Consider the following 25,853-nt stretch of genomic DNA (forward strand, 5'->3'; position numbering starts at 1 on the left):
GAATACTTTAAATAACTGCATATATTTTTTATTTTTATTTTTTTACTATGCATTTTAAATAATTCGTAATTAAATTACATAATTTAAATAAATTTGTAAAATAAATTGCGTCATATATTATGAGTATATGTTGCAAACAAAAATACAGAAAACAAAATGGAAGATAAACCTTAGTGTAACCAGGCACAATAACTTCAGCTCACGGAAATCTAAACGCTTCACACCATGAACTAGCTAAATCTGCATCTAACCAATATTAGTTTCTTTAAGTGTGAAGTTACATTACAAATATTGATGAAGCAATATATTATTAGGTTACACAAAAGCAACCTTTTAAACGGAATACTGCTCAAGAGCTTTGCACATTGAAATTCCACTGATGTTTTTTAAGGTTAAAAGCCTTTTTGCCAGGCACTTGTTAAATATTCCCTGAACTGATCTTTTTTAAAGTTAAGATCCATTACCCATATACATAATGTGTATTGTAAATGTTGGTTTCCAACTTAAACTGACAGAACCAGTTGAGCCCAGATTTAGTTAGTTAAAAAAGTGGAAAATTGGGAATTCTTCAGGCTTTAACCAACTACAATCAGAATTACTCAACTTTAACCAGTTAAACCAAACTTACATTTTATTCTTGCTAGTAATTATTAAAAAATCAAACAAATTGAGCATTAATATAATTACACAGAAAAGGAAAAACATTTTTTTTACCACAACAAATAAAAAGTTAAGAGAAGAAATCTTACCAATAAAAGAAACAAAAGCACAAAGTTTTTTTTTTAAAAAATATGAAGATAAATTTTTAAACTTATGAGAAGTCTAAAAACAATCAAGACGCAAGACTATACCAAAAAATTATTGCATAGGATGAATTATACATACTTACACTAAAGTCAAGACAGATTGATGACAAAATATGATATAATTGGAAAAACAGAAACTTACTATATTGAAACAAAAACATCAATAATTCTAAGCATAAAGCCTTAAGGATGCAAGACATTATAAAACAACTCAAGAAATTTTAACATTAACTAAATGAGTTTCATTAAAAAGCAAGTTTGATTAAACTGACAAGGAATGATCCTGTATCAATAAGGTTATTTCATATGCACAATCATGTGTTTTTTTAAATTCTGTTTGAAATTACAGCGTTTGCCACAGACAGGACACTCAAATGGACGATCATGAGTGTGTATCACCAAGTGTCTCCTAAAATTACTTCTATCAGGCGTGGAATAAGAACAAAACTGGCAAACTTGTAAAGGCGGTGGTCGAAGAGTTGGATATCTGGCAGTCAAAGTTTGAAAACCTAAAATAAAATTAAAAATTTCTGTATGAAACAGGACACGATGAAAAAAATTTTAATATTTGAGCACAAACTTTTGTAAATGTTTTGAACAAATGCAGGCATGCCAGATATTCTGTTTTCTGCAAAATATTTTTTAAAGAATTGGAGACTAAAGCCTCACAACAGAATAACAGGAACATAGAGGCATTTTATACGCATGTTTGAATAATTTATTCGCTGTATATGTAATAGAGGCAAAGTAACTGTCAATTAGATTTATTAAACTGCAAATCATACAAAAAAAGTACAAATTTAGCTACAACTAAAAAAATTTACCAACATCACAGAATAAGTTGATATGCCTGCAAATGTTTATTTGTTAACACTTCACAGTGATATAAGATATATAGATGAAATATATTTTAACTATGAACGCACAAAGAAAGAAATTTAATATCCAGTTTAATCAATATGACATTGCTTACATAAATTGTTAATTGATTATAAAAATTGTGATACACATATTGAAACAAATAGCAGGCATCTTAATAACTCTGGGAGGTAGATATTTTAATAGGGTAGAGGGTAATACTTTTTTGTATCATTATTTTCAAGGAAATTTAGGAAATGCTACAGTGAGGAAAAAGTTTTTCATTTACCGCTACCTTACGCATTTACTTTGAAGTTTAGGAAATGCTACAGAGAGGAAACAGGTTTTCCATTTACCGTTACCTTACGCACTTACTTTGAAATGTTTTAAAATATTGAGTTGCTGGAAGAAGAAAAAATTATTTAAACATCATATATAAATAATTAAATCTTAAAACACCTTATATATAAATAATTATATCTTAAAACACCTTATATATAAATAATTAAATGGTAAAACATATTCTAATTTTTTTAATTTAGTGCTATCAATCATTTGAAATGCTGATAATTCGGCAAACAATATTCTGCTTTTAACTAATCCTAACACTCAATTTTTAATTTACAAGAAAATGACTCATAAGAAGAAAACATTCTCAAAATTTTGTTCAAAAGGGATTTTGCTTATGATTAAATCTGTACAAGTTGGGAAATCTCACTTCATAGAATATCACTAATATAATGTAGCTAATCATATGGGAAAGAAAACCTAATAGTAACGAAAATGTAATAAGCATAGGAGAAATTTAAGTAAAATAGGATAGCTCTTATAATAAGGCCAAAAGGATGCAAGCTGTTTTAATATAACATAGAATTCATTAAATTGAATAAAAATGGGAAATGAGATTGGAAATCATGTGGTGTAAAATATCATTTAATTGTATGAAATTTTTTTATAATGGTATAGTGAAGAAAACGTAAAATTAACAAAAATGTAATACGCACACAGGTAAGTTGGGTTAGGCAATTAGAAGACCGAAAAGACACAAACTACTATAGAACACAGAATTCGTGAAATTGAATAGAAGTGGGAAATCTTACTTTGTGGAATGTCATTTATATATGCAAAAGATGTTTCCAAATTTAATAGAAATAGGAAAGGAGATGAGAAATCTTACAGTGTTGAATAGGATTTACTTACATGAAACTTGTTAATAATGGTATAGGGAAGAAAAACTAAATTTAACAAAAATGTAATTAGTATAAGGAAAAGTGGATTCAAACAGGGTAGCTAATATTAAAAGACCTAAAATAAATAAGCTACTATAGAAGACCTAAAATAAATAAGCTACTATAGAACACAGAATTCGTGATATTGAATAAAAATAGAAAATCTTTCTTTGGAATGTCATTTATATAGGTAAAAGATTTTTCCAATAGTATGCGAAAAAACAAAATTAATAAAAATGTAATAAGCATGAGAAAAAGTAGGCTTAGATAGACTATCATTAGAAAGCCTAAAGGATGCAAGATATTTTAAAACATAGAATTCGTTAAATAAAATAATAATGGGGAATCTTATATTGATGGATGTCATTTATAAATTCGAGAAATGTTTCTAATGAAAAAGAGAAGAAAACTTAAATTTAACAAAAAATAGCTAACATGGTGGAAAGTGGGATTACACAGAGTAGTTAACATTAGAAAATATAGAAGATGCAAACTAATTTAATACATAAAATGGCTGAAATTAAATAAAATGACTCATGGTTTATTCAAGCATTACCAGATAACCATTTTTTACTATTTTATAAATAAATGCTTCTCTTAGTGTAGAAATGGAGATGAATTTTCTTACTTCAATTTTCTATAAACAACCATAATTTTACAATATTTATTATTGTTTACAAAGAAATATTGCCATCAAATATAGCTGCTTAATTATTTAATCAAACTATTTCACATAAAATAAATACATCAAGAGGTTAAATGCACACAAAATGAAAACACATTTGTATGCTGAGCTTGTACTTCACTGTTTGACAAAAAAAAGAATACTGAAAAATCAGCAAAGAGTCAGTTAGAATTGATTGAATTTCAGATGAATCCGCATATGTTTTTTCAAATTGTGTTTAAAGTTACATCGTTTGCCACATACAGAACATTGGAAAGGTTTTTGGTTTGCATGGATATTTAAATGGTTTTTGTAGTTGTGTTTATATTTGGTTATGTAAGAACAATGGGGACAAGAATAAATAGAATCTAATTGCTGCTTCATCTCTGAAAAACCACTTGACATAATCACATTTTGATTATCTGAAATAAAGAATAGTATATTCAGTATAAGAAAAACCAATAAACAGCATTTAAAATGCATGAAAAAATAACACTAATAATTTCTAAACCCCATGTCTGGAATATTGATTAATGAGTTGTTAAAAATACTTTGTAACCCTGCAAGCGTTGAGTCCATTGGTAAAATTGCACAGAAACTTCCCTCCTACGCACTACTCTCTCCCATTAAAAAACATGGGGAATACCGGTTTTTTGATGCAGAAAAGCCTGCATTTAAAAGTTCAGAAAAAGCCAGGACTAACGTTTAAAAGATTAATAATAAAAATTCATTAATTTTCACTGCATGGGGAAAATTAAATAAAACTAGTAAAAATAAGCAAATTAAACTAAAGTCTCAGTTTAAAAATTTAACAGTACAGCTTTTCAGGGGTGCAGAAAAATCTCAGAACTTAAAATATCCCCAGAACACAGTCTTTTGGTTTGAAATTCCCCCCAGATTGCTTTTCTTCGTTAGTTACAATAAATTTATCTAAAACATTTTTACAAAGTAAAGTTTGTTAATAGAAAAAAAGCTTTTGATAATTTTCTCATGAACTGAAAAAATCACTTGATTTTACACACAATTCTTCAATAAGCTAGCAAATGCGCTAAAAATAAAAGAAATCAAAATATATTGAAACAGTAATAATTTATTAAACTAAGTTCCCACTTATTAACTTACAGATTTCAGACTATTAAATAAATTGACATACAAAATAATTTGTGTAATAAAACATTTTGTAAAATTTTTTTTATATTTAATCAGACCTAAAATTTCCTCAGGTCAGATTAAATTTCCCATTTTTAAATAATAAAAATGATTTTTAAATTTTAAATACCATTTTCAGATTTAAATTATTTAACAAATTATTTTAATACAAAACACATACAAATCCTATTGAAGATACTACAAAGAAACATAAACATTAAAAGGTTTTAAATGCATTTGTAGTTTAAAAAAACAACTTACATTAATTTAACTCCCTGGTGGCCTTCACATAGAATTTTGTCTTTTACCTTTGTCTATCTTCCCAACAAAAAAAAAGTTTAATTTATTTTACTTGTAAGAAAGTGGTATACAGATGGAATGTATAATTTAATGGTACAAAGCCAATATGCTATACCTAACTCAGCTCAAGGTAAAGAAATTAAAAAATGTATTAAACTAAGCCTGATACAACAATACTGAGAAAATAGAAATTAAACAAAATTAAATGTTAAAATGGCGTATAAAAGTGAAGTATTATCATAATTTGGTTAAAATAAAATTAAAAATGAAACAAAATTAAGACGAAGTTCATTTAAATAAGAGAAAAAATAGTACTATGAAAAATAAAATTTGGTACATAATGGAAACCTTGGAGTCTTCTCAGTGATTGCAATGATAGTACAATTTAGTGAAAGTGTATTAATAGAACACTGATATTGATATGAGTGAAATTTTGGCAGAAGAAAAAGTAAATCCCAATTAAGGAATAATTTTAGTATATGACTAATAATAATATAACAATTAAAAATGCTGTATTTGTTCATTGATAATTGCATCATTATGGAGCAGCAAATTAGTAAAGTATAATCTTTGAATTGAATTTGAGAGTGAATTGAAGTTAACAAATAAAATTAAGAAATGCAACAAATAATCAGTGATAGATAAAGGTATCATTTAAAGAAGTCAATCAAATATATATTTGACACTAGATGGAAAAGAAACCAAAATTAATAAATAAAATTAGTTAATAAATAATAATAATATAATAAAATTGCGTAAGAGTGCAGTAATTAATGATATCAATTACAGGGTTAAGTCAGTAAAATATATTTGATATTGTAGGTTAAAGAAGGAATAGAATAAATAAAACAAATGATAAGGATAAATATTAAGTTGATTAGTAAAATAATGCATAAAAATATGGCTAATTTATTTCTTTATTAAAAAACCTAACACACAAATTACACAATCAGAAAATGACACACAAAATGAAATAAATAGACTGCTTTTACATTGTATAACTTATGTTTCAAGATTGATCAAAAAGAAAAGTATTTCAAAAAATAAAATACAGTGTATATAAACTCTAAAATTTGTTATTATATAAGCAGTAGACACATTTCAATGCTTCTAGGAAATACCTTTAACACAAATGATACAAATTTTCCATTTAAATTTGTGTCAAATGTGTTCTCATACACAGAGAAAAAAGTAAACTATTTTAAAGGATCTTTACAAAAAGAAAAGAGATTCTACTTTCTCCATGTTAAGCTAGGGAAAATTACATAAAGATTATAAATTTGTTTTTAAACTTGGAAAAAAATTAAAAATAAAGTTAACACAAAGTAGTTAACATAAAGGAAATAATTCTGTTGTTACTTTAATGCTGTTCTTACCTCTAACAATCAATATTATGATTGACATTTTACATTTGTTTATTTACAAGTAACAATAAACATTTTCGAATATTTATTGTTCAACTGAACTTAGTTACCAAATTTAAATTTTAGTATTCTACATAATTATTATTATTACTATTTAACGCTTGGTGACTGAGAGGTAGCGCTTTGCGCTGCCGTGCCACAGGTCCCTGGTTCGATCCTTGAGCCAGGCAAAGTTGACTCAGCCTTACATCCCTTCAGTGGGTCAATAAAATGAGTACCAAGCATGCTTGGGAGCTAAACACTGGGGGTACTGCGTTGGGCTGATCATTCAACCGGAACATCTGCTCTTGCACCTCAGAGTCCAAAGGTCAAGAAAACTGAGATGAGCACAGTAGGCCTAGGCCTTCTATGGGCTGTTGCGCCACTGAGTTTATTTTACATAGTTACTTTTAAAACTTGAATGTAGAAAAATTATTGAAAAAGTTTTTTAAAAAAATTACAATCTGAAAACTTAAAATTTCATAATTAGGCTCAATAGAAAAAAATATTATCCAAATATATTAATTTGTTACTTAGTAAATAATAATAGTTATGTTCGTGTATTTTTCATAGGTTAACACAAAGGAAGTATAATTACTTTTCTGATTCAAGAGAGCCTGAATGTTATAATTTACGCGTAACAATCATTGTAATCATATAGCAACTGATATCTTGTTTACTTGTATGCTGGAAATTAAGTAAAATAAATCTATTTTTGATGAGTAAGCATATGTTTTTTCAAATTGTGTTTAAAATTGCATCGCTTGCCACATATAGAACATTGAAAAGGACTCTCATTTAAATGGATATTTAAGTGGTTTTTAAAGTTGCCCTTATATCTTGTTTTGTAAGCGCAATAGGAGCAAGCATACATAAAACCAGGTAGTTGTTGGTAATCTGTAAAACTGTTGGCCATACCTAAACTTTGATTATCTGAAACAAAAAATAGTCTTTTAACGTAATCAAAAATATATATAGCTATTAAAACAGTAAAAACTAATTCATTAAGAAACATTTATAAAAAGAGACAAAAATAATAATTATTACTCATCCCTTTTTCATAGACAATCATTGCAAATTCGCTTTGCTATATTTTATAACTTGACTATTTAAAAGTTCCTTAACATAAACTAAGGATTCATAATAAGTGGATAAAGTAAGAATGGAAGACTAACTTAGGTTTCCAGTTAAAGTTTGGGATTACAGATCCTCCTAGTATCATAAAGCCACAAAATCACAAAAGCTTCCACATTTAACCAGCTAAAAGTGGGTCAAACCATCCTTGTTGATTAAAGCCCAAAGCAAATATCTACAATACACATAATTGACTGAGCCATAGTTCTTAACCTTGAAAAAAAATGATGAAATAAAGCCATGTAGAGAATCCAAAATTTTAACAAGACTCATGGGTACTATACAGGACAGGGGCTGTTTATGCATTACTTAATAACATATTATTTTATCAGCATATAACACAACTTCAGGCTCTAATCAATTATTATTATTTTAACATAATTTTAGTCAATTAGAGGTCAAAGTTTTTGAGATTGTTTAGGTTTTAACCAGCTAAGATTGGTAATATCTACTTTTACCGGAAAAGACCTTGTCTTTCAAACTAGCTTTCTTCCATATTATAAACAAATGCAAACTCATGCAGCTTTATTTCTTTCAGTATTTGTATATAACAATAAATTATGTTGTAGCTACAACGCAACACATAAATTGAAAACATAGCATTTTAGAAATCAATAAAGAGATAAATATCTCTGTAAACATAAGAATAAGAAATAATCTCTCAATAAATTATTCGATATTTTAATACTTACTGACGATAAATTAGAAGAAACATCAGTTTTTGGAGTATCAGGCAAATATAAACGGGCAATGGCACTTGATCTTAAAAAAACATCAGTGTAGGGTATACCGGGCAGTGGTATACCGGGCAATGGCACTGAACCTTAAAAAAACATCAGTGTAGGATATACCGGGCAAATTTATACCAGGCAATGGCACTTAACTAGACCTAGTATAACTAGGCCTTTGGTAAATGTCCGAAATATATACTAGGTCTAGTTAAGTGACATTGCCCGGTATACCCTACACTGATGTTTTTTTAAGGTCAAGTGTCACTGCCCGGTATATATTTGATCGATACTCCAAACACTGATGTTTCTTCTAATCTATCGTCAGTATAAGTATTAAAATATCAAATAAATGTAATTGATCATCAGTAATTATTAAAATTACGAATGAATGTAATTATATCCATGAATAAATTAATATCAAATCGGATGACGTTTTGAATTTGTCATTATTGAATAACATTTTGACGGTAATTTTAAGCATAATTTTAGGCATTCTATATAATGTCTAGTCATTCTATACAATGCCGGATTTCATACTTTGCCGGTAACATATACATCATAAAATAATACACATCATATATCATAAAGTAAATCTGGAGTAGATCAATCTTAATGCTGTAAAATAATTTTAAATGCCAATGTTTCAAACATGTGCTTAGTGTTTATTATTTTCTAAAAAAAATTTAAATATCAAGAACATTAGAACACACAATCAATATATATATATATATATATATATATAATNTATATATATACATATATATACAATGTACATAATTGCATTTCAAAATTAAAATACATGCAAAAACAAGAAACAATGATATATAACAATAAAAAAAAATTTAAAAAAAAAGAGAGAGACCTACATATTAAAACCAGATTGTAATATGTAGTAACATAGTATTATAATATCTAAACATTATGCACAAATTTTGCATTACAACTTTAGAGAAGTTTTAAATACACATAACATATTAAAAAATTACTTTATTAAGTTATTACAATTAAAAAAAATTTATATGGCTATTTTCATCAAGTAGATGAAAAATTATCAAGAATATGTGTTTAAACTTTTGTCAGATGGCAACAAATGCATTTTCATAAATAATAAAATTTGTGCATATCTGTTTTACACAGATTGTTTAGAAAAATTGAGCATATTTTAATAAACAATAAAATTTGTGTAATTTTTAAAATATAAATATCAAAAACATAACATTTGCTTTTGATATAAAGTGATGAAGAATGCAACAAGAAGCAAAACAGTAACCTAAAAAGATATCTATCAAGTGAAAAAATAAAAGCTAAAAAAATTCTATAACACATGAATTAGAGAGTGTATAATATATTTATTTGACTTAACAATTTTATTACATTTACACGCATTAATATGCACATTTTGACATCAATGAACAAAAAAAAATAAAGCTATATACTTGAATAAGTTTAAGAAGTCAACAGTCAGGACTCAAGTGATATCCTTAATGATTATAATGCAATATACTATAGCAATAAAAATAAAACAGATTCTTAATAAATTAAAAAATTGATGAATAATTGAAACTATAAAGTATACAGTGGTAGCTTTAGAAGTTAGTTAGTATATGGATGTGTAATACAGACAGTCAACCCTCGTTAACTCGAGTATTGGTTTCATGACTTTTTCGATAATTCAAAAAACTAAAAATTCCTTTCAAATTTCTTACACAGTCAATGTTATAAAAACCATGATTTGGCAATTACTTATTATTACTTGTTTATTTTAATTATTTCTTTTTTTAGCTCCTTCCTCAATGTTGTCAGAAATGAAGGCGTCTCACTATCTGGTGTAAATATCCTACAAGCTATGAGAATGGCTAACAAAGCTTGAGGTAATGTGTCTTTTCTACCATAATTAATGGATTTAAAAAGGCTGTTTTTGTAAAAGACCATGAAAGTTCCCCATTATTTAATAACATTGAGCTTACTGACAATCGAACAGAAAGTAACTAAAATCACCTAATGGAGCACATACAAGTTGGTGATATGGAATTTAATGATGCTGTTGATAATCCAGTTGCAGCATGAGATTTAGTGGGAGGAATAGCGATATTATTCAGCAAAATAAAGCCTAAAGATTCATCAGAGGAGAAGGATAGGGAAGAAATCTTCAATTTACTAAAAGATATCCAAAAAAAAGTAATATCTGCTATGAGTACTTTAAGACAATATGCATTAAATCAGCCAAATATGTTCAAGAACACATTCAAAGCTATGATCCATTTGATTTAAGTAGTATAATTGAAAAAAGGTAATTTTCTTCTCTTAACCCACTGGCGGTTCTGCACATAAGCCTTTTTCAAACCTGCAATCTTCTCCGCATAGCAAAATTGGTTTTTCCATGTTATTAGATAGGGAAATAATAGACTGGGGAGGAACATTCTCCCGATTTTGCACATTTGCTAAAACTTCAGTGGGCTAAGCAAACAATAATGGAACTTTTTTTTCAAATAATAATTTTTTGTAATTAGTATTTTTATTAAAAAAATTTTTAGAAACATTTTTAGAAATATTTTTAGAAACATGGAATGCACTAGTTAAAGTATATCAGATTTTACAAGGCACTTTTACTCAATTAAAATATTTTTTTAGAAATTAAACTATTAGCAATCAATTTCAATATAAATGTATAGCTGAAATAAATATATATTATAAAGTTGTAATTCACATAATCAGCAAAGCAATTTCATGTTGTAATATTCACACAATAGCTCTTAAAATTATTTGGTTTTATTATTTTTTATGAACTTAAACATATTTAAGGACAGGGTTTCAAACAAAAAAAATAAACTTTCAACTTAAATATTAATTTAACAATTAACGATAAAATATGAAAAAAATATATTGATAGGAAAGTAGTGACAATTTCATATCATACATAATTTTTTACATTAGTTACAGAAAGTGCCAACAGACAGCTACTAAAATAAACAATGATTAATTTGGTTCGAAAGCTGGGATTTGATGTGTTCACTATAGGCACTTTATTGCATGAAATACATGACTTTTTTTAGTACATAACCTCTTTTCGCCTATCACATCATAACTGGTCTTTCTGGGATTTGGAACACTTTTTATAGGGATCAAGTATTGCAACTACAGTCATTTTTGTAACTAATTTAATCTGTAGCGATATTCTGTAACTAAGTTTTAAAAATTAAGTACAATATTAAGGCAATGAGTACAAAAAATAGATTTCCAAAGAAGATTCTAAGTAGAGGAGATATTTTCGAACTCATCGATTCAGTTTATTATCAATATACCATTTATTTCATCTTTATATTGGTAGCTTTATTAGAAATATTTAATTTTGAAATTAAGTACTTCAAGATTAGACAAAATAATTTTAGATCCAAGTCATTCTGGCAAAAAACATAACATAAATAAACCATTCTTATGAGTTAACGAAAACTGAAACTACATAACTACCTAATTATAGGTAAAAAGATCACCTCAATTATTAAAAAGATTCAATTTATATGGTTCATTTATTTTATCTTATTTATACTCAATTTCAATACAAGTTGAGAATTCCAAAAAGTTTGAGAAACAAGTTGAAAAATACAAGTTGCATTGAGGAATGAGTGAGACGTCACACCTGGTTAAAAGAATTACTAAGCTTTACACTAAGTACAATTGAAGGAGAAAAAATCAAATATTACAACAAAATAATATTGATTTTATTTTTTTAAAGTGAAAAAATAAAAATGCACATTTTTCAAATCAACTTATCAAATTTATAGAGGTTTTATGCCTCATAAAATTATAATTTTAAACTATGATAAGAATCTCAGAGTTAAAAGAATTAAGAATATTTCTATCAATGATCAAATTAAGAGCGATACAAAATATTCTTATTTAGGGTAAATTTCACTTGGGTATTTTAAGAAACAATGACGATTAAAAAAAAATCCAGCTATGTCTCTATACATCATAAACAAATAATTGTCGTTTTATTTTGTCATTTAATTTCATTGTCATTTGGTACTAATTTTAGCCTAATAGAATTGGTTACTAAATTCGCGTAAATAAAATTTAAAAAAAAAAAAAAAAAAAAAAACATTAGTAATCTGTTTAAATTTTTAATGGAATAATTTTAGCTTAAATGTCACATTTTGCTTTCTGTCAAAAAACAATAATGATTGTGAAGCATTCATGGGGGTTAGTGAGCAAAGCATACACAAGAAAAAACCCTTCAATTTCAACATAAGTTACAAAGCATAAACATGAGGCGAAATGACATTATCATACATTGTCTAAATTATTTTAATATTAATCTGAAGTTCTCAGAGCCACACTGAGTCAATATAGAACAATGTGTTCATCACAGAACTTAACATGAACATGCAAAAAAAAAAAAAAAAAAAAAAAAAAAAAAAAAACTAAATAAAATAAACAAACAGAATAGTTCAGCAGAAGAAATATTTATAAAACATTTTGTAAACACCTTAATCCATGAGTTTCAGAATATGTTCTAATGTACATAATGTATTTGTGAAAAAACAGATAAATTGAAAAAAATAATAATGTAACACTTGTTTTATTTTTGTGAGTTCAAATAAATACCAGTAACTTTTTATAAAGATTAGTGACAGAAATTAAAAAAGTAATAACTATAGTGATTAATATTACAGTTGTATTAACTGGAAGACATTGTAAATATACAAAAATGTACAAGTCCATAAAATATAAAAAAATGTATTAATGGTATGTTAATCAATAACTATTCAATCACTTAAAATAATTTAAATTAGCAGAAACAAAATTTAAAAAAATTAATAAATCCCAAATGATTCACTTAGTTATCAATAAAAAAATTTTTGAACAAACAAATGAATTTAATAATGCCAGATCAAAAATTGTCTTTAGTGAAAACGTTTCCCACAAATATGACATTCAGAAAGACATTTGGTAGTAGGAGTCTTCAATTTCTCTCCCATATGACTCTAAGATATATAATTACGTTGAGTACATAAATATATATATATATATATATATATATTAAACAAAAATAAGTAAAAATAGACATTTTCTTATTGGCCATATAAGATGCATTAATGGTATGCTGGTTAGAAACTTTTAAATCACTTAAAAAAATTTAAATCTGCAGAAACAAAAATATTAAAAATAATAATAATTAGTAATTAATAAAAAAATTACTTCACTCATTTAATTAGTAATAAATAAATCACCATTACTTTATTCATTTAGTTACTGATATATGAATTGAATAATGCCTGATCAAAAATCGCCTTTGGCTGAAACGTTCCCACAAATATCACATTCAACAGAGCGTTCATCAGTATGAGTAATCTTATGTTCTCTCATATAATTTTATAACAAGTTTGAGGGAATACAATATTGATAATTGGCTATATAAGGTAATATTAATGGTATGTTTATCAGTAACTATTATATCTCTTAAAATAATTTAAATTTGTAGAAACAAAATTTTTAAAGAAAATAGATCGCTAATAATTCAATTAGTTATCAATTAATTAAAATTACTTTACTCATTTAATAAGTAATCAATAATTCACTATAACTTTGCTTATTGCTAACTGACATGAACTGAACAGTGTCTGATCAAAAATCTTTACTCATTTAATCAATAATTCACTATAACTTTGCTTATTGCTAACTGACATGAACTGAACAGTGCCTGATCAAAAATCGCTTTCGGCTGAAACGTTTCCCACAAAGATTACATTCAAAAGGACGTTCACCAGTATGAGTCGTCATATGCTCTCTCATGTGACTTTTATAAGAAGTTGAATAGTTACATTGAGTACAAAAATGAATTTTCATTTGCAGCTGCCTGGTTCCTTGAACACATACATTTGTCGATACCATATCACAACCTAAAAACAATAAAAATAAGCAAATGATAATTTTTAAAAAAAAATTTTTTTAACCTTTTGCGGGCTATACAATACATAATTTATTGCAAAGCTTAATCAGGGTGCATAACCAGAATTTTCAACAAAAAATAAGCACCTTTTAAGTACTATTCAAGCACTCATAAAATATTTTTAATCCCTTTTCAAAAAAATTCATAATTAGGATCTGTGCAGTAATAAATAAAAAAAATTCTATTGTTTAAAATTCTTAATTTATAAACATAAAACCATTACAATTTGAAAATAAATAAAATAACTAGTTTTTGATAAATATTGTAGGGAAAACTGTGAAAATCATGCATTTTTTTATAATTTAAAACAACAATCGATACGGGAAAGAAAAAAATCTCTTTTTAAAAGATAGAAAATTGAGCACTTTTTACAAACCCCGAATAATAAAAGCCCCTTTAAGGGCTTTTAAAAAACGTAAATCAAATATAAGCACCTTTAACACTTTTTAAAAACGCTAACCACCCTGTTAATATAAAACATATTTCAGTGAATCAAAATTTTAAGCTAACTCTTAAGTTTTGAATTTTGGAACATTGCCTTCAGTCATGCTGAAATTTCAACATATTTCGAAAATAGTGATAAATTATTTTGTTTGTTTTAATTAGAGTAATCACATAGTTTTGAAATAAAAAATACTGCATAAATAAAGCAAATGATTTCAAAATATATATTTTATTTAAGCATTAAAATAAGGAATTAATTTCATAGAAGGAATCATTTATTTGTTTTCACATTAAAAGAAAGTTTTTTTTTCCAGATTTTTTGCAATTAATCATAATATTAGCAATTAATACAATAACAATTCAAAAAAATAACAAATAAATAAAAATTTCTTAAAAATTATAATTGTGGGATAAAATTATGTTAAAGTATCATTTAAACAATTCATGCATATTAACTCAAAATGAATTTATCCAAGTCTTCTTGACAGGATCTTACTTTTAAGGATTCTAAGAATTAAAAATGGTGCATTTTATAACAGAAAGCTTTAAAAAAAAATTCGAGATACAATATTTTTGATGAGGGAGGGAACAATATATGAGTGAAAAATACACTGCTAATGTTCAACATTTTATTTAAAATGCTTATAAAAAATCTAAAATCTTTTAATTATTGAAGATTTTTCTAGACATAAAAATATCTTTAAAACCAAGATGACTTTGTGTAAAATAAGAGATATACGAAACATTTATAAAATTTTATAATTTTGCAAATGAAGTTTCAAAAAAAGGTTTTTCTTTTAAATGGATAAACATGTGCTTGCGTAAGTGGACTTTCTGTACGAAACATTTGCCACATATTTGGCAATTATATGGTCTTTCTCCAGAATGAGTTCGCATATGATTTTTAAAGTGAGTTTTGTTTCTAGTAGAATAGTCACACACTGGACAGTCATGTTGCACACGCAGAACATTGAACTGAGGGTCTTCCCTTGCTTGAAAAAACTGAGCTTTTCTCCCTGCAAAAAATATATAATAATTGTAAGAGATCATGCTAAAATTTGCCTCCATACCAGGTGATTTGAGAATAGAGGAACAGACATACCTAGACAACTTAGGATAAATCTAAAAATCCTTGAATTGCATAGCAATGTAAGATGGGATACATATCGATAATTTAGAAACACATAGCAATATATGGCTGGAAATGCAATCTAAAGGATATATGGGGTGCAATTAGGGGCTGTCACACAGGTGTTAGGAGAGAAAATGAGTACCCATCAAGGTTGTATGAGACCTGCATGAAATCTGAATGTTTCGTAATATACTGTAAATGCACTACTTCAAAACAAATAACAGCACTTATTTTTTTAGAGACATTATAAAGTTTTGAAGAAATTAAAAAGAATGGTTATCAAGTAAGATTATTTTATGGTCTTTCAATGCTAATTTAGGATCACAAATTCATATTTTTTGATCTGATACATATGTGACGGCTCTATACTTCCTACTACGTTAAGATTGCGTTTCCAACCCTGCGTTTGTGTACTCCATCTCAATGGAGTTATTCATGAGAGGGAACGTTGGGTATAAGTCCTCCTCAATAATTAGAAACCTTAATTAATCCTCCCAAATATTTTAGAAAACAAATCACTAATAATCCTTGATGTGTTCAGTTAAATTCAAAACAAGCTAAATATTGTATTAAAAAATAATAATCTTCCTACAAATATTTCACAAATAGAAGAAACTTTTATCAATTTTTTTTAAAAAAGAAACTTTAAAAACAACTTTAAAAGCGTATTTTAATCCTGTCCTCCTCAAAAATTAGATCCTCATGGCTTCAACTCTCCTAGAAGATAGTTCCTTTAACATTGAATCACATTATATATGCTTGCATATCAAAAAATAAATTAAATACGTAGAAATTTTAAAAAAAGGTTAAAATTTAGATTTATTAAAAGTTTTATTCAATTAATTTGGAACATATATTGAATTCACTGTGTAAACATAGCAAGTAACAAATAGGAATGATGGACACTAACAGTATTTATGCATATCCAATCACTTTCCTTTTTCATAGTTTATCCAAACAAACAGATAGAAAATTTGGCATTTATCTTACATGTGGCAACAAGAAATCAAGTAAGAAGTACAAACAGCATTTGAAACCATAAATGGCCTGCCAGTTCAAGACCATAAAAACACAACTCAGTTCGAGAAAATTATCCTCAGGAGTTTACATGGCATCAGTAACTGTTGTTAGAAATATTTTCCCAGTAAAACATTTATGAATATATGAAAAAAATGCACTTTTTGTTCATTTAAGATTGGAATAAATAACATATTTAAAAATTAAGCTAGAAAAACTGTAAAAAATACAAAAAAAATTCCTTACTTTTTTCATCAACAAAAATTAACCTATTTTTCTTTTATTTTTTTGGTTTTAATTCAGGAACATATTTCAGGGTTTTAAATGATGATAAACTGCATGAAAACCCCAACAATTGAAATATAAATATCATGTCTATCTTAAAAAAATATTTTAATATTTTTATTTCAATGTATATACATTCTTTTAACATTCAAACATGGGGAAAAAAACTACAGCTAATAATAAAAATTGACAACAATAAATTATGGCAGTCTAGCTTCATTAGATTAATAAACACAATGTGAAACACTCTTTCCATATGTGATTGATCATTTACCAACTTTTTAGAAAATTCTTTTTCACAAATAATGTGAATCATCATATGTTCCTTTAGAATATTAAACAACAAAATAGTGACACTGGGGACAACAATGACCAATAGTAACTAGGACTTTAATCCAGGAATTAAATCATTCTTTATTATTTGTACTAACAGTAAATCTTTTTCCACATATTAGATATTTAAATTAATGCCTCCAGTGCAAGTCATTAAATGTTTCTTTAGATGTACTATATAAGAAAAAAGTGGCACTGGGGACAACAATGACCAATAGTGATTAGGACTTTAAACCAGGAATTAAACTGTTCCTGATCATTTGCACTTACAGTAAATCCTTTTCCACTTACCATGTTCTTTAGCACAAATCATCAAATATTCCTTTAGATATATTACATAACAAAAAAGTGACACTTTGAACAACAATGAACCATTCTGACTAGGAATTTAAACAAGGTATCAAACCATTCCAGATCATATGACACTTACACAAAATGATTTTCTACATATTAGATATTTAAATGAACGTTCTTTAGTGCACATATTAGATAAACGTTCTCTAGTGCAAGTTATAAAATGTTCCTTTAGATATATTAATTAACAAAATAGTGACACTGGGGACAACAATGAATTTTAACAACTAGGACTTTAAGCTATGCAATAAACAGTGTCTAATCATTTGCCGCTTTTGGGAAAATCCTTTCCCACAAATGTGACATTCAAATGGACGTTCTCCAGTGTGAGTCATCATGTGCTCTTTTAGATGTGTTGAATAACGAGATGAATAGTTACATTGGGAACAATAATGCACTTTGAATTGTTTTCGCTTGTTTCCTAGATCAAACAGAACATGTGTTGATAACATTTCAAAACCTAAAATTGATATGCATAAATTAATATAGAGCCAACCTCTTCCTCAAACAGCTCACAAGCATCACAAAATATAATAATTCATTGAGTTCATAATGAAAAAAAAAACACTTTTAATCTTTTAACTTATGCATAGGATACATGTTTAATATTTTTAAATAACTGAGCTGCTTAATTTATTTTACAGTATAATTTATTAATAAATTATTAGCAAGTAGGAATCATTTGCTTTAATTTTATTTTTTAAAAAATAGACCTTTTTACTATAGAAGAAAGGTAAAATATCCTGGCTAATATTTGGTAAAAAATTATTAAATATTTATAGATAAATTTTTGAGTTTAGTTTGTCAATGCGAATTATTAATAATCAAACAATTAACAGAAAATACTAAATAAATTAAACAGAAAATTTATAGTTCCATATTTAACTGTTTTATTTTTAATTAGTAATAAAAATTCAATATGAAGTAGCTTTAACATTAAAAAAAATATATCTGTATACATTTTAATTTAAAGTAATTTTAATATATGATCTTTATTTTTTCAAAAAAAAATTTTATAAATCCCTTTTTACAAAAATGTTTTTAAAAGGTATGCAAAGTTGTTTATATATTAAAAATTGCAGATCAAAGCTTAATATTTACCAGATTCAGTATAACGTGATGGAACAATAAGTTTCCAGAAAGTAATACATTGATAAATAATGAGAAATAAAACTCGAAACAAATAATATGTTTCCTTACGCATCTTATTTTTGCCATAAACATAAGGTTACAGTAAAATATTACATTCAACAAGAATGAATTACAAAATAAAAAAAAGTTAAATAATGGTTACATGGGGGAAAGTTAAAAATGGTTACAAAGTTAATAATGGTTACAAATGGAAAAGTTAAATAATGGTTACAAATTCAGGGAAAAAAACATTCTATAAAAGAGAGAACACTTTATTTTTTTAAATTCAAATTTCAATAAATGTTTTTACATACTACACGCTAGATGTTATATGAAATAATTATGATGAAAAATGAAAATGCAAGGAAGAACAACCTAAAAATATTGTTCTATTAAACCATGAGTAATCATATGCCCCTTTAGGTGATGTTTCAAAGTAAAGGATTTATTACAAACGTTGCACACATGTGGACGTTTACCAGAATGAATACGAACATGTTTTCGAAAGTTACTACTGTCATGTGTTGAATAGTCACATTCTGAGCAAATGTTAACAGTTTTGTGGCGCTTGGTAACGGTAAAAGTTGAATATATTGCAGGTTTCAATTCTGTGCCTGCAAAATACATTAGAAAAATTACTTCAAATTAAAAAAAAACCTATCAAAATAGGAAAAAAGTTAAAATAATTTAAATGAAAAATGGATTGTAAAAATTAAATTTCTTAAAAATATTTTTACAATGAAAGCTGTGTAAGTTGATCACTTATGGAGCATTGCTTCAGTGGTCAACTTCTAAAACGAGATGAACCATTTTCTTTTATCATTTCTGATATCATGTTACAGCAGATCTTTATAACACAAACCTTGAAATGCAAGGCTTTGCATTTTACAGATTTTTGCATTATGTAGATCATTTCACAAATCTTTTAACTTACCTATTAAAAGTGACAATATTAGTCTGGAACAAATGAATTTTAAAATGCTTTAAAATAATTTTTAGATACAAATAATTAAAAGCCCAAAAATATGTTCTTTAACATTTACAAGAAAAAATTACATTTTCCGAAGCATTAGAGCTAATAAACAAATTTATCACTTTGTTTTTGTTTAGCTTTTAAATTGTAACCTGGTAACAAATAATTAAACAAATTATGTAAAAACTTAATAATTTTTGCTTAGTTACACAAATTTCATTACTGCTTACACCTGAAAGTTTATGGAGTGTTGCATTATATAGATCTTCTACTGTACTTTTATTTCAATTGTATCCTCAATAAAAATAGTATAAACAAATAAAATAGTACAACATTAAAATTTCATTTAGCAAATACCTCAATGAATATTACCAGAATAAATTTCACTTTATTAAGCAAATTTAACATTAAACTTATTAACTTAAAAATCCTTTTTTTGTCAATAATGCATGTGATGTTTTTATTATAGATATTTTCTAAAAATATCTAAATAAATCCATCTAAAATACCCATCTATAAAACTCCAAAATGTATGCAATTATAAAACATAATAGAAATTTTTTCATTGTTCTAAAATTTATTTTGTTACACCTTATAAACATATTTCTTGCCTTATAATACCTTATGGCGCTGTCGCTTTGACTTTTTTTCAATACAAACATAGAGATCCATAACTATCTCAGGAATATCAAGTCAGACATATAACATAATAAATTGCAAACACCGTCTAATGCTTCTAAAAAAGTTAAAGGGGTCTTTTCAGAGTTATCAGCAATAGCTGCATCTTCACTGTCTTGTCAATTATCTCATGTTTTTTAGGTTGTTTTTATCAATTGAAAAACTAACTAGATTTTTTAGACATTTTTTTGTAAAAATTTATCATGATCAGTGTCTAAAAACCTCCTAGCTTCTCACTGTCATACGGATAACCTCTCACTGTCAATACGTTTTTATCAGGAGTAGAAACTGTTTTTTCACTACCACCTCTTTAATTTACTGTTAAATTATTTATTAATTTTATTTATAGTTTGGATTATCCAGAATTTCAGATTACTGTAGTTTGGATTTGGGGGAGGGTCTACTATATTTTGCACATCTATCAACAGAGTTATCATTGATGCTTACAATGCATAAATTTATCAGAAGCCATCACATCTTTACAATTGAACTCAAGGATAATTAGGCATGGTTTCTGGGATATAATACCTGTTTAGTCATTTTTGTATGGTAGGTCAATGTTTGGAACATTACTGTTATTGTACATTCTTCCAGTAGATAAGAATCTTACAATGGCTTTTAACGTTGAATAACTCAAAATATTGAGGAACATTTCCAAATTGTAGAACTACTATTGCTTAAAAAAATATTTCATTATATACATATCAGAACAATTTTAATACACTTTATAAATGAAAAATGAAGGTAAATAAATAAAATTATTACATGTTTCAAAACAGTATCAACACATAATGAATTTTTATACAATATTATATAATAAATTACATACAGTATTATAAATTTTAAACAGTAATGCAAATTTTAAATATTTTGGGGGAATTTTCACATTTATAATAAAAATGTCGAATTTCTATGAGTGAAATATTAAATTAAAATGAACATTGAATTAAATGTTAAACTATCAAAGAAATAAAAGTCTGTTCTAGGAACTTAAAATAAAAGGTCTTGTAACAATAAATCAATTATAAACAACTCAGATTTTTCCTTACATATTCTATATTGAAGTATGCTTCACTTGTTATAAAAAAATTTTAATTAAAATATAAAAATGATAAGTCACATAAAATTAAGCACAGCTCACCTATTAGGACACAGGATCACAGAACCTTCGAAAACAACTTTAACACGTGGGAAACAACATAAATACAATGCTAAGTGGATGAAATACATGAAATTCTGCCAGCAAAACAACATTTATAATCTTTCAAACCTAGAAATATCTTTCCCTTTTGATCACACCAAATAGTGATTTGCGATGGACAGAACGTGTACAATAAAGTTTCAAAAGGAAAACTATAGAACTAGTTGAAGATCAATCGTTTTGATTTTCCGTGCTTTAAATAAGTTGAATTACATTCAGCTTTCTTAGTAGTGAATAATAAGATAAAACAGAGCCTGGACAGAATGACAGCGTCATCTAGAGAAAATATTTTAATTTTTCTTGTGAATTAAACTATGCATACTTTACATTCTGTAAATTGAAAAATACCTGTTTTGAGAGATAATGAATGAAGACATTTTAATTCAGTTTTCGTTAAAAATGTGATAGTAAAAAATTAGCAAGGAGATAGAAAATTTCAGATGTTATTATCATTTCTTGATCTTAAAGTATAAAAAACAATTTTTAATTCTTACTCATTAGTAAGAGCATTACATCTATGTTACATTATTTTAAATAATTAAAAAAATATGTTAATTTAAGCATTTCTCCCTATAACATTTCCCCATTTCATTAAGCAATTAAGCCCTATAACATTTCTCTTTATATTAATCAATATAAATATAGTTCATCTGTATATTCTTTCATTAACAGAAATAAACGAACTTCAACATGCTAACATAAACTTGCAACAATATACATACTATTAGATTACAAGAATTCCATTATTGGTTAGAGAAACAGTGCAAAATGTAAAGCATGAGTGAAAAAAAAAAACAGTGTTGCAGATAACGATAGTTAAATATTTCTTAAATTGGGGCAAAAAGAATAAATGTTTTCAGACATGTACGGTTTCAAAGAATAACTAGTACAGGAAACCAGAAAAAAAAATTTAAAAAAAGTAAATGTCAGAGAAAATAGTCTAAATCACTTTTTTACTAGATACATTATATAAATACAGTATAGAACCCGTTATCCGGAAATCAGAAAACCGGAAAACCAAAAAACCGGAACGAAATTCGGTACATTTTCCCGCCATTTAAAAATTAAAAATTTTTTTTTCCTCATAAGATTTTAGAATTTTTCCTTCTTTTTTGAACGATGTTTACCTTACCATCATTTTGGAAATAATCATTAGTGTATTACTTCATCGTTTTTCTTCGTTTTAAGATTATTTTCAAATAATTTTTTTTTTAGTTGGGTTAGCAATAAAAAAAAAACTGCTTTTTGCAGCGATTCAGAAAACCGGTAAAATCAGTTATCCGGAATAGCGATGGTCCCGATCGTTCCGGATAATCGGTTCCCTACTGTATATACTTTGAAAAATCATGTTCAGAATACTTAAAAAAGTAAATAAATAATCAAGTAATTTTTATTTTAGGGCTATAATATAACAAGTAAATTATCATTTTAAAAACTACAACTCAAATCGAATTGCACAGTTACTTTGGAATTTATAACTAAAAAGCATATCACTTTTTTGTAATTTGAAAACTAAACCTTAAAGTTTTTAAAATGATTTCCAACTAAAAAGAAAAAATCTAAAAAATAATTTTCAAATATATATATGTAAAAAAATCAGCCTGATTGGCGAGTGACATTTCCAGTATCTTCCTTGTTAATTAACATCTTTCAGCCAGAAAACATACGAATTACAAAAATACTTGCACAAAAACAACACATTTTTAAAATTTTTATCGAGACTAGAAATAAATAAAAATAAGACATGAATGACATATTCCTTTAGAGCACATGTTTTTCTTAATGGCATATTCAAAAAATACTTTAAAAAAGAAAAGAAAACAGAAAATGCAAAATTGCATCATAAAAGAGAAAGTCAAATGATCACTCAAACAAAATCTTGATTTAGTTCAGCTTACCTTCACCAATTTTTATTGTTTTCCTTTACTTTTGTTATTAATATTATTTTGAAGAAATATGTTATATTTTTAAAAACTAGTTCACTTCTTAAAAAGATATTATAAAAAGAAACATACTTTTTATCTTATTGTCCGGAACAGTTCATCAAAAGTTTCTTAAGCACTCAAATGTTCATTATTAGGAAGTTTGAAGTGAATCAACATGTGCTTCTTTAAATTGCCCTTTAAGCTGAAAGATTTTCTACATACCGAACACTTATGAGGACGTTCCCCGCTATGAGTTAATGTGTGGTTTTTCAAAAGAGAAGGATAATATGTAGAATAATCACATTGAGGACAAATATATACTGTAAGAGGCTTCTGTCTTCCAGTTCCAGGTAGATGTGTTAATACTTTAGCACCTTAGACAGAAAATTAAATGTTAAATATAAGTTAATAAACTTCCTTAAAAAAAACCACTCATACAATAATCTAGCAATATAAAAGTAAATACTAAAATTCTAAAAATAATTGAAAAAAAATTAAAAACAGTTTTGTAATGTCATACTTTTACCACAAGTCAAGAATAAACAAAAAGAATTTCCTATTATCTAATTTCAACGAATAATCGTTTTTTTCCATACATTTAAGTATTTTACAAATTGAATAAAAGTCAACGAGAAAAAAACATGAATCACAACATACTAATACTAAAAACAAAGTTTTCTTTTTTCAAATAATAAAACATTTTTCTTAACATAATTTATGTAAGTAATTTATGCTGAGCAAAATCAATTTTCATTCACTAAAATGGGACTGGTACACTATATGGAACGAGGCAGACATTAAATTTTAACTTCAAATGGAACAAATAACTTAATCCTTTCATTTGCTGAAAATAATTCAATGATTATAAGTAAGGAAAATGAGACTAAATAATATCAAATAGTCTTACATATTGTCCGCACATTCAAAAATTACAATAGCTGACAAAAATCGAGCCCATTAAAAAAAATTATGATTTGTACAAATTTTTAAATAATGTGAAGTTTAGGAGAAACTTATCAGAATAAAATTGGTTACTTTTTATTTACGGTATTGGTAATTTTAGTTACATATAAATTTATTTTAAAAGTCAATCCTATTATATTCATCATAAAGAACCAAATTAAAAAAAATAGCCAAAACAAAATGTATCAAAATTTATAAACATCAAATTTGAAATATCTTAAAACAACAAAAAAAAATTTGTCATAATAAAAATAAAGCAAACAATAACATCATGCCTTTTAATTAAGCAGAGTCAGATTTTTTTTCCCATCTTAAAAATGGGATAAGAGGGGTTCCTTCTAAAGACAAATGATTTCGCTTAGTGTAAACCTTTTGCTACAACAACCTCAAAAATAATGCTAATAATAAACTCATTTAGATCAACACTAAAATAAAACTTTTAAAATTAATAGCCTTATGATTAAAAAAAATTATTTTAAAATTTGCACAATTAAAAGAGGGGAAGGATCTCAATTTTTAAAATTGAGTTTGAAAAAAATAGAACAAAAAGAAATATATATATAAAGAGCAAGTCTATGAATCCAAAAGGCCACCCAGTTAAGTCCCCAAAAAAATGTTTGGTTAAAATTTGGCAAAAGATACCGTACTTTTTATTTACGGTATTGGTAATTTTAGTTACATATAAATTTATTTTAAAAGTCAATCCTATTATATTCATCATAAAGAACCAAATTAAAAAAAATAGCCAAAACAAAATGTATCAAAATTTATAAACATCAAATTTGAAATATCTTAAAACAACAAAAAAAAATTTGTCATAATAAAAATAAAGCAAACAATAACATCATGTCTTTTAATTAAGCAGAGTCAGATTTTTTTTCCCATCTTAAAAATGGGATAAGAGGGGTTCCTTCTAAAGACAAATGATTTCGCTTAGTGTAAACCTTTTGCTACAACAACCTCAAAAATAATGCTAATAATAAACTCATTTAGATCAACACTAAAATAAAACTTTTAAAATTAATAGCCTTATGATTAAAAAAAATTATTTTAAAATTTGCACAATTAAAAGAGGGGAAGGATCTCAATTTTTAAAATTGAGTTTGAAAAAAATAGAACAAAAAGAAATATATATATAAAGAGCAAGTCTATGAATCCAAAAGGCCACCCAGTTAAGTCCCCAAAAAAATGTT

The 25,853-nt window shown here is 26.3% G+C and overlaps 1 protein-coding gene and 1 long non-coding RNA gene across 2 annotated transcripts; both read right to left on the reverse strand.

The window, feature by feature from the left end:
- Positions 1-1,103: 1,103 nt before the first annotated feature.
- LOC110282106 (zinc finger protein 555) lies at positions 1,104-17,748 on the reverse strand. Its single transcript, XM_071181781.1, has 6 exons — positions 17,727-17,748; positions 15,520-15,684; positions 13,976-14,174; positions 10,289-10,431; positions 3,806-3,979; positions 1,104-1,315 (listed from the first exon to the last, which is right to left on the reverse strand). The coding sequence occupies exons 1-6, from the start codon at positions 17,746-17,748 to the stop codon at positions 1,104-1,106; spliced, it is 915 nt and encodes a 304-aa protein (XP_071037882.1).
- Positions 17,749-18,976: 1,228 nt separating this feature from the next.
- On the reverse strand, positions 18,977-24,239 carry LOC139425909 (uncharacterized). The gene is made up of 2 exons (XR_011637009.1): positions 23,788-24,239; positions 18,977-19,534 (listed from the first exon to the last, which is right to left on the reverse strand). It is a non-coding gene; the product is annotated as an uncharacterized lncRNA (long non-coding RNA).
- Between the last annotated feature and the right edge of the window lie 1,614 nt (positions 24,240-25,853).

Source organism: Parasteatoda tepidariorum, chromosome 6, assembly GCF_043381705.1.
Source record: "Parasteatoda tepidariorum isolate YZ-2023 chromosome 6, CAS_Ptep_4.0, whole genome shotgun sequence".
Lineage (NCBI taxonomy): Eukaryota > Metazoa > Arthropoda > Arachnida > Araneae > Theridiidae > Parasteatoda > Parasteatoda tepidariorum.